The sequence below is a fragment of the Scomber scombrus genome, chromosome 14, assembly GCF_963691925.1.
Source record: "Scomber scombrus chromosome 14, fScoSco1.1, whole genome shotgun sequence".
NCBI lineage: Eukaryota > Metazoa > Chordata > Actinopteri > Scombriformes > Scombridae > Scomber > Scomber scombrus.
The window spans coordinates 6,447,734-6,463,576 of record NC_084983.1 but is presented as its reverse complement, the minus strand read 5'-3'; the positions used below and the strand labels follow the sequence as shown (position 1 = coordinate 6,463,576).

General features: G+C 40.2%; 1 protein-coding gene across 1 annotated transcript in view; it reads right to left on the bottom strand.

Annotated features, from left to right (window-relative positions):
- The window catches only part of camkk1a (calcium/calmodulin-dependent protein kinase kinase 1, alpha a), a 57,342-nt gene that overhangs the window by 17,038 nt on the left and 24,461 nt on the right, over window positions 1–15,843 (bottom strand). The window contains exons 3-6 of the mRNA XM_062433823.1: window positions 10,850–10,897; window positions 9,139–9,192; window positions 3,787–3,838; window positions 2,656–2,789 (exon numbers count right to left, since the gene is read on the bottom strand). Coding sequence (XP_062289807.1) covers window positions 2,656–2,789; window positions 3,787–3,838; window positions 9,139–9,192; window positions 10,850–10,897 — 288 coding nt within the window. The remainder of the gene's footprint in view (window positions 1–2,655; window positions 2,790–3,786; window positions 3,839–9,138; window positions 9,193–10,849; window positions 10,898–15,843) is intronic.

The following is a 15,843-nucleotide window of genomic DNA, read 5'->3' as shown; positions in this document are numbered from 1 at the left end:
TTGCATTGGTAATGACACTGATATTCTTATATATTTTTTGTCGTGTTCTCTAAGCTCAGACTACCATTTATCTTAATTTGCATGCTATCTTGTGCCATACTGCCAATAACATGATGTCATTTTAGAACTGATGTGCTATTAAATCCTCCATTCTGTGTATCAGTTATAGGTGATAGTTGCTTTTGAAGTAAACATGACACTTCTTCAAAAAGATGACAGTTTGCATTCAGAGCCAATCACTGAAGAAGTAAAAAGTCTGTCCTTCATTGAAGTGGACTAAAGCACAGTTATAAGTGAACTGTGATGACAGCAGCCTTCATATTATAAAAACTAGATGAAAAATCGTCCTTGTGCCTCTTTTCTTTGTGCTCATGTGAAAGCAGCTCAGAATTCTTCACAGTTAGAATATTGAGGTGAGAGCTGTAATTTAAAACGGCAGCTCCACTACGGTTTGTGCAAATCCGCAACTGTGCAGTGGACGGTTGGTTGGGTTCATGAAAACAGGTGCTCCCACCGGGCTGCACGGCCCATGCTTTGCTCCTGCAAGACAGGCGCTCACAGGTCCCAAAAAAACACATAACACACACTCCATGTTAAGCATCTGTTTAAATACGACATCCTGGTGAATTCACATGACCACGGTGAAGGTATACGTCTGTAAAGAACTCAAAGTGCCGGAAAAACAAGGGCAGGAACACTGTTTACTCACGTCAGTTTAAACGGAGTGTGAATCAGTCAATAAGTGAATGTTTGCTCATACTTTCACTTAAATAAATACTCTTCCTTTTGCGTCGCACGTTGTTTTTCTCTCTTTGTTTGGAGTGAAAATACAAAAAGCTGTAACGGTAAATGAGGTGTCGTGTACAAAGTGCAAACCATTAGCTGTTGACTAATGCAGTGACTTTAAAAGGGTATGTTGATTTATGGGGTAATAGAAAAAACGGAGTGTGGGATTATAATAAAAGTGTCACTCTCTTAACATCTGCATGCCTGAGCAAACGTTGGGACAGTTACACCGTCTCTTCCCAGCCATCTGGGACAAATGACCATATCATTTTCATCAGTTTTAATCTGTTCCACTCTGCGTGGGCTTTAATGTTTCAAAACGAGAGGAAAAAAGTCTTCTCATAATTAGATGGACTGGACTGTAGTCTCACAGGAATCAGCTGGATACTCATAATGAATGTGATCTTGACCAGAGCACAGCCTAAGTAAATGGATGAACAGAGAGAGAGAGAGAGAAGGAGAGCTCACATATGCCCATTATGAGAGTGAGGGCGGACAAAGTAGGGAAGAGATGAATTTGTGCGTGTGTGTGTGTGTGTGTGTGTGTGTGTTTGTGTGTGTGTGTGTGTGTGTGTGTGTGTGTGTTCACTGCTTGAGTGAGCACACAGGAGCAGAAGTACTTGACTTTTACTTTAAAGCTAAAACTTTCTTAAAAACTCAAAATATTTCTGGCACACTCTACACCTGAGCAAGCCAGACAGTTTTCCCACTGACTGACTCCCTGAGCTTAACTCTCGGCCATGGCGGCGGTGCCCCAGCCATCTGGCCAAGATTGAAAAACGCTCTGATGATATCGCGAGGGAGCGGCGGGCATCTAGAGTCAAGTCTTCCAATTCTGCTCTCATCTCTCATAAACAACCGCCCCTGTAGAAACTGAAAGTCTATCCATCTTCCAACATTTCACAACTCAGTTTGCCAGCATGGACTGATGAGAATACAAGATTCTGTTTAGCAGGAGGAAGCTTTGTTTTTTCCAGAATATATATCGTCTGAACATCCTAAGGGTCTGCTGACAGGAGTGTGATAAATGTGCTAGAATCTAAGTCTATCTCATTTCTCCTACCAGTTATCTGGCAGCACAGAGTTTATCCACATATTTTGCTCTGACAGACGCTGGTGTGACATAAATACAAAGCATGAGCCAGTGTATACAGCAAGAAAGGTTATCTGGAGACAAAGTCGTAAAGGATTATCCAGACCATAATGAATTTTAAACCTGTTGTGGATGTCAACATGATGCTATCAGAGTCAACGGATATGAAGTAACGCAGATCCCTACTGCAAGATGCCTCTCTTCTTCTTTTACATCCAAATCATCCAGTCATTCATTCCGCTTTTTTTTTTTCAGAAATCAAAGTATCAGGAACATTTTTAAATTGGGCCTAATATGGTGCAAGATGAAAAATGGGTTACAATTCATCCTCAGGGGTATGACCTATCAAATTGCTGTACACGCTTTTCAGTAAAAAACAAAATGTCAAAGTCAAGGTGGTGCAAGTAGAAAAGTAAGGGCATCAAAAGGCTTTTCAATGCATCTTCTGAACAACATGGATTACTGACATTTCACTTGAAAGCAAAAATGTGAATCTAATAGCGCACTAGAGGGTAAGGCGGGGAATCATTAAAGTCAGCACGCTTCATCCTTTGGGGATCATGAATATCTGTACAAACTTTTATGGTAATCCATCCCATAGCTCTTGAGATATTTCAGTCTTTTTCATTATAAAATGTTTATTTAGAGAACCCTCGCTGATTCTTAAACTGGCCAGTTTCCAGGATTGGTGGGCGTAATAGTGTTAGGACTACTGATACTGATGAACTGGTTGGAGTCTGAATACAATATGTTCATAAACAGCTATAAGACCTTACCTCCACCAGCTTAACAATGTTGATATGGTCCAGTTTTTTAAGAATGGCAATCTCTTGGTAGACCCTTTCCAGGGGTCCTAAGATTTTGGGCTGCTCTCCTTGGGCTGCCTTGGGTCCTCTTGGGGGCGGGCGACCTGCAGACAACCACACAAACCACACACTACTTAAATAATGGATTCATTTAATCATAATTCGTTTTTACAAGGAGTCAGGTACAGACTTTTCTCTAAGTTATAATTTAAGCAAAAAGAAGATTCCAGGTGTAACTTGTAGGTTAAGTATTAAACGACAATTATTTTTAGACAAATGGCAGAGTGCCAGACATGCTGCAATGACAAAATATGATATTTCACAGTTGAAAACGACTCCTCTCAGTATCAGGGGCATTGAAGATGAGCTGTAAACCTGTTTTCAATTAGTTTCAGGGACACTGAGAATAAATAGGCTAATGATGTAATCAGGATTGTCCCGGTTTGTGCTTGAGACTTCTTCTTTTTAACAGAAAGTTACATTACAAACTGAAGGTGTGAGGTTTGTTAGTAGCTATGGGATTGCATTATGGGAAATGTAGGATCCACGTTTTTGGACGTTGACTCAGAGACTAAAAATGAAGCTATCTCAACTTTTGCTGCATCCACTTTTAACATTATTCTGGAAGTGCCTTACTAAATATGCAGTCACAATATCGAGACCTGTTTCCCCTTCCGCTTGATAAATAATTCTGCAATGCACCTGCAATCCAGTGCAGAGGAATTCACCTCTTTGTAGCTCTCTTAGATGTCTTGCGCTGCTTTGAAAAGTCACACATCAATGCAAGACTTCTTTCGTAGGTGACAAATACTGTTAGTGGCATTCACCCAAAATGTGGCACGCTCATAGCAGTGTTTGTAACTGTGATTGCGTTACTCCACAGGTAACATCCTTTGTAGCAACTGATACAGACAGTGATGTGAATGAGTGTCTACAGGCTCATAATTTACCTGCTTTGCTTTATTTCCTGGAATTTTAATTGCGGTTGTTCTTTTGTAACTGATCTTTGATTAGTTAAATCTAGACACATTTTTCTCAGGTTTCTCATTTATCAGAACATAATGGAATAGAAATAATAGAATAGAATAAATTAGGACTTACGTGGAAAACCACACTGCTTCATTAACTTCTTCTTGGACACAACTTTCATAGCCTGGGAAAGTAGAAAGTAATGTAGGTCACATAATGTGAACACATACAGGAAACAGTAAAGGAAAATCACAAGAAACATTTAGCAGTTAAGACTGAATAATTCATCTGAACATCAAACATAAAATAAAATAAACATTCAGTTTATATGCACATAACATAAATGTAGATCAAACCCACCCCTACGCAGGGCACTTTACCATTAAATAATACACTAAAAACACCTTGAAGACTCAAAATTCTAAATGATGTCTCGTTATGTGAAGGGAGGAGAGAGAGTAAATAACATTAACTGCATGTCAGACATTTCTGAAAAAACGTGTCACCTTCTCTTCTTATTAATTCACGGTAAACTAGAACATGTAAGTTGATGCACAGCTCAGTAGTTTCTTCTAAAACTGTGGTCACCATGGCTATGACTGTGCAGAAACTAGGTTTGGCAAGAAAGCAGTTTCTCCCTGGAACACAGTTTCCATGGTGTACTGCCTGTGTGTGTGTGTGTGTGTGTGTGTGTGTGTGTGTGTGTGTGTGTGTGTGTGTGTGTGTGTGTGTGTGTGTGTGTGTGTGTGTGTGTGTGTGTGTGTGTGTGTGTGTGTGTGTGTGTGTGTGTGTGTGTGTGTGTGTGTGTGTGTGTGTGTGCTTGTAGGAGGGTGGTTAGAGTGGGGAAATAAAGCATCTCTCAGCCACACAGTGATCGAATAGTTCAAACCTGTCCAGCAACATTTAGATTTAGTGCAGCTTTTGGTTGCGAGCCTACAATCTCTTGACAATAACATTAATCACGCTCTGTGTTCGGAGTTCATTACGCAATCTGGGATGGATGGTGGGCTTCCAGTAAAAGCTGCCATCTCAAAAGCTAAATTCTGACTGTGTAGGTGGGTGTAGGTGTATCATTGCAGTTTAACTCACGGTAAATGGATTCGACAAAATATGAAACTGGGAATGCCTTTGTTAATATGTGTGTGTGTGTGTGTGTGTGTGTGTGTGTGTGTGTGTGTGTGTGTGTGTGTGTGTGTGTGTGTGTGTGTGTGTGTGTGTTGATCAAAGCCAAAAACGACCCCATAACATATTTTGTAGTAGGAGGAATTTTTAAGTATGTTCCTTCTGAATTCTTCAGCAGTCCAATCTGTAGACTAATAAGTCTAGTTAGGAACAGCATGATATCAACTGATGTAATTAAGGGACCTCTACGGTGGAGAGCCTCAATATTTATGGGTAAAAAATCCCAGCCTGTATATAAATGATAAAAATGCCTGAGCTACTTTTAAAGTGGACGTATCATAGATGTGGCGACAACAATGGTTACTTGTGGTAACAGGAAGTGCTGCTTAATACTACAGCACACACTTGTTGGGCAACTACTTCTTCAGAAGTACGACAGAGGATACACTTCTGTATTCATTTACAGTGCAGCCACACAAACTCATATTGTTTCCAGCGGGGGCTTTAGTGATTAACAGGTTAAACTGTTAAGCTGATGTCAATGAGATTAAAATATTTTTTTAAGTAACATTTTGATTTTGAAGGCTAAGGCACTATGATGAAAACTACAACATAATGAGGTCATAACATAATGTGAGTACACTGAGTGGCTATTACTGAAAAAATAACTATAAACATTATAAAAACTAATAACTAACCACTGATTGGGAATTAATCAATCTAATTGCAACACAGTAAACCAAGGATTTTTGGAGCCCGGGCTCGGGGCCAGTTGCCCACTTTCTCCTGGAAGTGACTTTGAGAGACCGGCACTCATTAAGCAAATGAACGAGAAGTAAATAGTCTGCTCCTGCTTCACAGACCAAATATCTGCTAATAATTAGCTCTTTTGATTCATTGCTCCATCAGTTCGAGATGAGTTGAGTGAATGCTGCTTGCATTAGACTCACTTAAGCCCCCTGAGGCTGATAAACAGCATCATCACAATTGGATGCCTGCCAATCAAGTGGCGAGCATGGTAATCATACAGCACGGGATGCCACAACAAACCACTGCGCAATTCAGAGACCTTTAATAATCTGCTGATATGTTAGACAATGAAAACAGGGTTCCAGCACTCGCTTGGACATGACGTTTGTGGTTATACATAACATTGGTATGAATAAGTCATCATATTTTATTTTTATCCCAACCTTTTCTGTTTTCATTCATCTTAAAACTCTGTGTTTTTTCTGAGAAGAGGCAGAGAACAGTGAACAAACTGTAGATTAAAGCTAGAGTAGGTAATGTATTTTAGGGGCATTTTGTCTTGACCTCAATCAATAAATCAAACGCTCCGATGATAAAAAAGATAATAATAAGTCTTTCTAATCATTTCATTGGGCTTGGGTAAAATGGCTACCTGCCTATCAGTGTGCACTGAGCCTGAGCAATCATTGTGCATGACACAGTTTGGAGGCCAGGCGAGCAGTGGGATACTGACGGATAGGAAGTGAACGGACTGCATGATTTGCCGAGGAAGAGAAGAAAAAGACGATATATCAACAGAAAGCAGAATGAAAAGCAAAGCATCGGACTATTGCCCTAAACTGAACGGTGCATAATCTTATCAACAAACATCGGAGTGAGAGACTTTTAGTGGAAGTGAAACTCCCTGAAGTGAAAAGCAGTGATAGATTTTTATGCATCACTGCGGTCGGATACTGAGCCGTCTCTGAGCCCCGGTGCTGCCGGTCGCTCTGGGACTCGGCTCGGAGCTGCGGGTCTGGGTTCGGCTCCCTGACAGCTGATGACTGAGGCGGAAAATGAAAGACATGCAATTTAACTTGATTTTAAGCAGGGAAATGGGACACTCATTACTATAGTGGAGGACTTCAAACAGGTGAGAGTCAGCCCTGTTTGCCAGTTACTGTTTACTGAAGTGTACTGTTACGTTGCTTGCATGTCAAATTCTGCCTTTTTTTTCTCTCACAGACCTTCACTGCCTTTTTAAAAATATACAAACCCTCAAGGATTTTCAAGCCTATAGAAGTCAAGTAAACACAGGTGAACTACTGGGAAACTACTGTGCAGTATCTGTGTGTATGTGTGTGTGTGTGTGTGCATGTGGTGAAAATTGCGAATACGTGGGCTCGGGCTGTGGTTGCAGGGATCCAATCCGTTTTGTGCCAGACCGGCTCAAATTGCCAGGAAACAGAATCAACTATCCATGCTGTCATTACTCATCTCCTCCTCTCTCTGATTCCTGTCATTGTTATTTCAGATAAGTCTGCCATTTGAGCCAGGCTGCAATAACCCGCAGTCTTGTCCCGGGAGCTAACGTCTTCTATCAGTGTCGACAATCAACATCAAATACGAGCACGAGAATCTCAGGCTTCAGACTGGAGGATACCGAGAAAACAAAAACATCTCCGAGGCTCAGTTTACCCCTGGATTCATTTATATTGCAACACTAGCTCCTAGAAAAGTACGCTCATATACTACTAATATGTTTTAAATGATGTTTAAAAGGGGAAATGTTTTCTGAATGTTTATTCTAGTGTGGGAATTGCTAGATTTAGTTTCTGCATGCTAATCATAGGGAGGTGATTAGGGTGGATGGTGGGTGTAAAAACCACAGGACATTTGATGCCAGAGACCCTGGTTTGAATCCTGAGTCTTGTGTGTGGTTTATGCAACAAAAGCACTTTGGTTAAATGAGAACACCACCATTAAGTCGGGGCTCTCACAATCTCTAGTATGGGTCACAGCCCCAAAATGCTACAACCTACTATATTCCCATAATAAAACTTGAAACGCCACACTTCCAGTTTGTAATGCAAGCTTTCTGTTAACTATTTTAAACTTTAAAACAAGCTGAGTTAAGCCAGATGCCCCTTTAAGGTGGTGATTTTGGTTAAATGTGAATAAATGAAAAGCTGTGTGTCACTCAAAGTTACTTTCTCTTTCCCAAACTTAACCAAGTGACGTGAGTGATTAAACACAATGATAAAAAATATTTATTGCTACAAAAGAAGTTGCAAAAATGTTTAGATTAACTGAATAGTCCATTGTCAGAAATTTTGTAGGCAGCTATTTTGATAATTAATTTTAAAAAATGTATCTCTTTTTAAGCAAAGATATCAGTTTTTTCTTAGTTCCAGCTTCACCACAGTTAAAATGTGCTTTTTTTCTCGATTTTATTCAATTGTAAACTGAATATTTGTGGGATTTGGACTGTTTTGATTTGATGGCATGTGATCGGCATTTTTCACACTTTATAGACCAAACCATTATTTGATTAATTGAAAAAAATGCTGATTTATTGATAATTTTTTTTTTTAAATTGATAGTTGAAGCCCTTTAGTACCAAGGGCAGAAATTGTAGGAAAATAATTTAAAAAAAATATATATATTGCAGATATATTCAGTAGCAATATTTTGCAACTTATTGGATATGTTAATGAATGTTTCCCCATTACGTTGATAATTGTCATTATGGGTTATATATCGCTGCATGTCTGAGCAGCTCTGCAAGTCAGCATTGTTTAAAGCTTCATGTCATTGCTCCACACGTTTAAATAACCCACCCCTGTTATAATACATCAGTCATTTTATAAGGCTCACCGTTGTCCTTACTGTACATGTTGTTTGAAATTCAGCATCGGCACATTTATAAGCTCTCATTTTAATACTGTACTGTGTTTAGCACTCAGGGAGATCCCACTGGCTCCAGCTCAAAAGAACATCTTAAACCCATCCAAAAGTTGGAGGCTTAACTCTACGTGACTCACCCAAAACACTTTTCATTGTTGTTATTGTACAGGACGGCTTAGTTTTGTCAAACATACACCGGCTTAGATTTAAAGCGGCTGAGGCTTGCTGAGCTTTTACAGGAAATAAATCACCTTGATGGAAACACCTAAAATGACCTTATCTGAACGGGGCCGGCTCATATCCACCCCCCACCCCCCCCCCCCCCCCACCACCCCCACGCGCGAACACACGTCAAAGCAACTACCTGATACACAAAGTAACAGCGGTGCCACTTTGAAGATAGATTAAGTCTTGAATGCACTTTTAAGTGGCACTAGAAGCCACCTCAGTTCCCAGGTTTCTTCCAGGGCAACTGATGCAATTTGAGTGGATGAAAATCACAGCTACTGTAAGCGCTGAGGTGGAAGAGAAGGGGGGGTGGGGGTGGGGGGGAATCAATAGCACTGGGGAGATTCTCTAGAGCTCTTGTGTCTAGACAATACAGGCTGAGAGGCTTGATGAACACTCAAAGGACACGTGTGGCTGTGTGGCAGAGGGACTGAATCTCAGCTGTGAATCAGAAAGAAATCAAGCTGCTGAGATGTAAAAAGGAGCACGCTGACTTACATAATGTTTGTCATCATCCTCGTTGTAGGCGAGTTTGACCACACCGTAGGAGCCCTGCAACACATCAATAAAAAGAGATTCATTTTTTTATACGTGGGCACACTTGTTAACACTTACACATCATTCCCTTCAATGTTTCACACAGATTTTTGTTGTTCGGGGCTTTAAAACTTAGTGCTGACATGAAGAGCGATTCCTTTCACATTCCTGAAGCGTCCCTTTGAGAACAGACGTCATCACCATATTGACAGAGTGTTTTGAAGGCAACGCCGTATCCATTGAAAAACAACATTTTTATTCTTTGGCAGCACACAGTGGCTCCTCCCACACACATTGCCCCAGGATGTGTGTTCACCATCACAGTCCATTTTTCCCTTGATTTATTCTATGGTGAGTGCGAACCAGTAACGCTGCTGCTTGAAAAGCTGATCAAACATTCACATGTGTTTGAAATGTTGTACCGTTCAGAATTGGAATTTAAATAAAGAGAGTTATATCACCGTAGATGTCGTGGGCGGCCAAAATTGCCACCTTGCTGTCAATAAAATGACTCAGTATTTATTTGTTCTTAGAAGAAATGTCTTGTGCAAATATTAGAAAGATGTGGAGAGACGGAAATCCATTTGAGGGCTTGAGTTGACACGCATATGAGTGTGAACTTCAAATTGTGACATTGCGTTATGATAATACCTTTGCATTCATGTGTTTTTGATAGGGAAGGTTTGATAAATTCCCCATGTGTTAACCACAAAGCTGCTCTGCATCTCTTTTTTTAAATGCAAAACTTGAGTATATCTAGTGTGCAGTCAGATTTATTAGCTTAGTGTGACTTCTGTAAAGTTGAAAATATCGAAGCTTATTGAAGCCTCAACGCACCACTGCAGATTTTGAGTTTTACCATTTCACTTTTTATCTTCTCCTTACTCTTTATTATATTCAATCTGTGTTTTTGGCTGGTATCTGACCAATGCCAACACTGTGAGGCATCTCTGTTTCATAAGCCAGACTACGGCAACGTTTGTCAGCTGGTCCGTCCACCAGTTTGGTCTAGACTGAAATATCTTAACAATTGTTAGATGCATTGTAATCACAGTTTGTTTTAGCTAACTTTTTATCTAGCACCATCATCAGGTTCATTTTTGTCCAAAACTAAAATACATTCCCATCGGCCTCAACTGCACTTTGTATTTAGTGCACATATTAGCATGCTTACACACTAAATTAGCATGGTGAAGAATGCAAACATTGCCGGCTAAAGGTCAACATGTTAGCATTGTCATTGTTAACATTTAGCTTCAAGCACCACTGTGCAGTGCAGCTTCAGTGAGCCTCTTGTATGGCTTCCTTGCTTGATATTTAGTATGATAATAGCATGTTTCTAGTAAATGAGATTTTTAGAATTACACGACAAAAGAAAGATAAAATATGAAAGAACATTAAGGGACTGTTTTGAACTAGAAGTGAAGTGTGGAGAGGACAGGTGGTTTTCACCTGAATAGTTCCACATACAAACCTTGTCTGCATCATAAGACAATTCTCACACACCTTTGAGTTTGTGCACATGCTGTGAATGATGCTGGTGTCTGTTTTCACTTCAGGCGTAAATCGAGCAAAGGGACAATCTTCATCTCCGAGTTATTTCCCAGACCACTTTTTAATTAAATTTAATTGAATGGAGGCAAATGGCAGGAAAAAAAGAAAAGAAACTCACCTTTCCAATCTCACTCTTCAGCTTATACTGGTTCAACTGGATACAGTCCTGTGAGGCGAGAGAGAAAAGGTGCAGAAATGAACTAATGAATGTAAACAAGATGAGCATTTTCATCATCTTAAGCAAAGAGAAACAGGAATATCTTCATTGGAGGAACAAAATGTTCCACCTGTGTGTGTGTGTGTGTGTGTGTGTGTGTGTGTGTGTGTGTGTGTGTGTGTGTGTGTGTGTGTGTGTGTGTGTGTGTGTGTGTGTGTGTGTGTGTGTGTGTGTGTGTGTCATTTATTTCTGAGATGTAGGTAGCAATGCAGTTTGTAGTTTCCGTTTACTGTCTGCAAGTCCATTAGAGTGCCACTGCTTAAATGGCTGATTTGCAGTTCCATAGCAACCACTGCTACAGCACGGAGTCAGCCAGGGGCACAGCAGAGGAGAGCACAGCACCACAGCAGGACAGAGATGCAAGGGGGGTGTGGTGGCGGCGGTGGTGTTGGTGTTGGAGGGGAAAGTATTTCAGCATTTCTCGGACGTGGGCTGAGGGGGCGGTGGGGTGTACGGACAGCAACGTCAATTAGCAGAAAGTGAGCAGTGATATGAGTGTGAAAGAGAAAGAGATGGAGCTGTGGAGAAAATAGATTGAAAGCGGTGCTCTCATTATAGTTGGATGTGTGTGTGTGAGTATGTGTGTGTGTGGGGTGAGGGGAGACTAAAAGTACACCAACACCAACTCACAGTAGGGCAGGACTTCACTCGCCACCAGGAAAGGTATTTTAGAAAATATGGTTTTATATAGCAGGTTACATAATATGTTGGTTATGTAGCTTGCATTGAGCATTACTGTTGGTGTTGTAGGAGATGTGAGGATTGGGAGGATTGTGGGGTTATGCACTGTCGGGTATGATGGTGTGAAGCACTGTGGGCAGGGATTATGACAAAAGGGTGAGAGATGGGAAGAATGGAAGATGTGGCTATGATAGGTGCAGCAAGCCGCGCAACTTTGAAAAGGATTGCTTTGATTGGGCCTGGAGAGATAAAGAGAGAGAAGAAAATAGGGCGGTGAAGGATAAAGAGGAAGCCAAATGAGGGGAACTCAAAAGAAAAAGAGCAGTAGGAGGGATTGTTTGAGAGGACCTCCATTGGGTTCACAGTTTGCTGGCACATGCTCAGTGAGCACTGCACTGCAGTTAATACTCTGTCAGGGCTGATGGATAAAGAGAGAAAGCAGAAAGCCTTAAATACATCTGCCACACATGCACATGCACGCACACATGAGTCTAACTCAAATGGTTCAGTTGGCCACGATAAATCTTTGGAGGGATTTTTTTGTTTGTTTTTTTGTCACACTGTCACTTTTGGCTTTTGCTCAGTATGCAACACACATATCTCTCCTCTATGTGTTTCCCTTCACATCTGTACACTCACTTTGTCCTCTGTTCTGTTCCAAACTCTCCACATCTCTCTATCATTACTCAACGTCCGATCAATATCACAGCTCAGCAAATAGATCGTTGCCACTGTGCCATTCAAAATCAATGTCTGTGCATTTGATTGTTATGATGAATAATGTGTCTACCTGCCTGCCAGAGGAGGGGAGTAATGAAAACGGAACTTGATAGCAAACGGGTTTGATAGCGTTTAAATCCTAGAAATGTAAAACGATTTCCTCAACTTGTCATTTTCAAATGAATTTTGAGAGAAGGCTATAAAGGCTGTGGCAACATGATACAATGGCAGCTGAAGAGGGAGACCACTGCTGTACTTAAGAATCGAAATAAACACATCATTTACCGCACTAATGTCTGGTGAAGAGTTTTGCTCAAGGGGTTGCCAATGTTACTCATGTTCTAATTTCTTCTGCAGCTTGTATTAATACACAGTTAGTCAGATACAACAAGTACTGTATAACTTACAAGGCTGTCCACTTAGACAGTTATATCTAAATGGAGCAAACGGTGCAATAAAAGCTATTGATCAGTCATTAATGCAAGCTTTAATAGCAGACTCTCACAGCTCACTGGTATATCAATCTCAAATATCATCATGGTGGTTTCTATCCCTTCCTAACAAAGCAAGGAAAGGATTTCAGTTTAATCCTTTTTGGTGTGAGAGCCTGCAAGGGAGATGCAGTCTGTGAATGCAAAGTGGCTTTAAATACAATAACAAGCAGACTCATCAGTAAAGAGCTGCAAAAATCTATTTTGCAAAATTGCACTGTGTGTCCACAGCAGGTACTGCTAGATTAGTTAGTAAGGAAATGTTCAGGTTCCTGATTGAATTTAATGTGGGTGTCTTGTTTCTAGGTCTGTCTACAGCGGTCTCTTCATGTCCCTTCTCTTTCTTTTCCTGCCAAGCTGTCAGATTATTCACGCTCATCTACAATGGCTTCGATGCAGATGGTTTGTAAACTAGCACTGCCGTAGGCTCAGACATACACCAGGTGCTCTGATTTGGTTTCCTCTGTAGTTTATCGATCATATCTCAGTATTTAATCTTTATTTGCTCGCTCGCTGCACCCAATGCACATCTGAGAACACTAATGAAGATTCTCATCTTGTGAGGACCTTCACAATATTGTCCTCATTTGTTTCCTCGATGAAGTCTATAGTGGGATCTCTCAGTAATCATTTTCATTGGATTTCCTGTGATTAAATGCTTTTTATTTGAACTTGAATTCATATCTTGTTTTCACACAAATCTTTACTGTATGCTCTCGAGTATAAATGCAAACATTTAGCAATACATTGAGGTAGTTTTCCCTGGATTTTCTTAATCCAATAAACAGAGAACTTAATGTGTCATTAAATTAATCCCACTTCCCATGGTGAGAGGAAATTATAGACCCTATGTGTGATGGACAATAACAAATGTGATGAGAAAGTCAGGGGTGAAGAACCTACAGAAGAAATTCACAGAGAAAAGAAAGTAGTCAGAAGCTTTTGTGCTTTGGTACAACCATTTGTGACAGTTTTACGCTGTTATGGGTAATATAATGTGAATGAGGTCACACAGTATTTCACTGCATGGCTTAGTTTGTCTGGGGCTTCACAAATTGTCCAAGAAGAGCAATTTTTGTCTATATAGAGGGTGGGGGGATATCAGAAAAAGTGATTCTTGTATTCTCATCACTGTAACTGCTGCTATATTAAGTAACAGCTAAGAAACTCCTGTGTACCAGCTCAGACTGCAAAGAAGAAAAAACTGAAATTCCATGGAGACAAACAAAAAAACATGTCAACTACAGCTAAAAAACCCTCACTGCTCATTGCCTGGTATGTATTTCTCTCAGGAAAATGTCACTCATTACTGATGTTTGTGCAAGCAAAAAATGTTGCTCTGTCTCCCTTTCTCTCTCTCCAGTGCGTCAAACTGTAAATCCAGTGAGAGCAGAGAAATACAAGCAACATGAGTCCTTTTTATGGCCCAGTGCGAGAGCTGAAACCCCATTTTCAGATAGGAAAGGACACAATGACAGGTCTTTGAGTAACAGCAATCTGTTAAATTCAGAGGGGTTCCACATCCTGGCAGATGTCATGAATTTTTAATGTTCACTCTGAATTGGAAAAAGTCAGAGGCAAATGGAGATTTGGGAGTCACCCACAGCCACATAATAATTTAGTATTCATGGGTTAGCACAAATAGACAGTTGATTTTTTCATGTTTTTAGCTGCATATTTTCTATGTGATATTTATCTAATGATATATTTGACGGTTACTTATAAGCTATTTGAAACTCCCTCCACAGGACCAGTTCATACCACTCTATCATCTATGCTAAATATGAAGCTACCACAGCAGGCTGTTAGCTTAGTGTAGCACACTGACTTGAAGCAGGGAAAAACAGCTAGCCTGGCTCTGTCCAAAGGTAACCAGCACCACGAAAGCTCACTAATTTACAAGTTATATCTTATATGTTTACTCCCTACAAACAAAAAAACTAAGGCTGAAGCCAATGTAACAGTACCTCATAGTGCCACAGACAGCCGCTAGGTACTGGCTCCAACTGACTCCCATTCAACTTCTCTATTGAAAGTAAATCACACTTTTCGATTAGTCATTATAGTCTCAATCGCTAAATTCTGACTCTCTACTAAGTGTACTGGTGGTCCTTTGGAGAAAATATTGCTCTGTTAATAAAATTTGAAGACTTGTAGTAGCATTGACGTTGTGTAGGTGTTGATTGACAGTTGGCTCACCTGCTGCACTTCCTTGATTCTGGATTCACACTATTGTCATAATATTTTGGTAAGTTTAATGTTAGGTTACTTGATCATGATACTTGCCCTGTTAGCACAATTTAGCTTAAGTAACTAACAATTAGCCCAAGTTTGTAGCTGTAAGTGTTCCACGTAAGCTAGGTTGGTTCTGGGGTAGTGGGGTTTCAAGAGCCTGATAAGCAAAACCTTCCTTATTTGGAAGGTCCTGGCTCCAAATGGAAAAAGATGGCACCTGAACACAAGCTGCTACTCTGGGCTTCAAACTTGCTCCAAAAAAAACAGACAGGTGACCTTGCTACGCCCATCTTTATTTATAGGCTATGAATCATAAAATATATCATTAGTTAGCTTGAGAAGGTGGATTTCGTCACGTTCAGGAAGGCTAGCTGTTTTAGAGTTTGTGCTAAGCTAAACTAATTGTTCTCTTGGCTATGGCTTCATATTTAGCTTATGGATATGAAAGTGGTGTAATTCAAATATTTCCTAAGATGTACAAAACTATTCATTTAAAGGTGCCCTTCACTTTAAGATAAATGCAAAACAGCTTACCCCAAAACAAGATTTTAGAGGGTCTAAAAAGTTATTATACTAAATAGATCACATATCAATAGTTACAGTGAGCAGCCAAAAGGCATCACATTACTTTTATTGTTTGTAATTGTTAAAATGTATCCTGAAATACTGATTCAGCACTAAAATGTATCCATATTAAATGCATCATTGTGGGTTTGTCAGCTCACTCTTGCCTCCCTCCCTGACACCCTGGAAAACGGGTGATGAAGC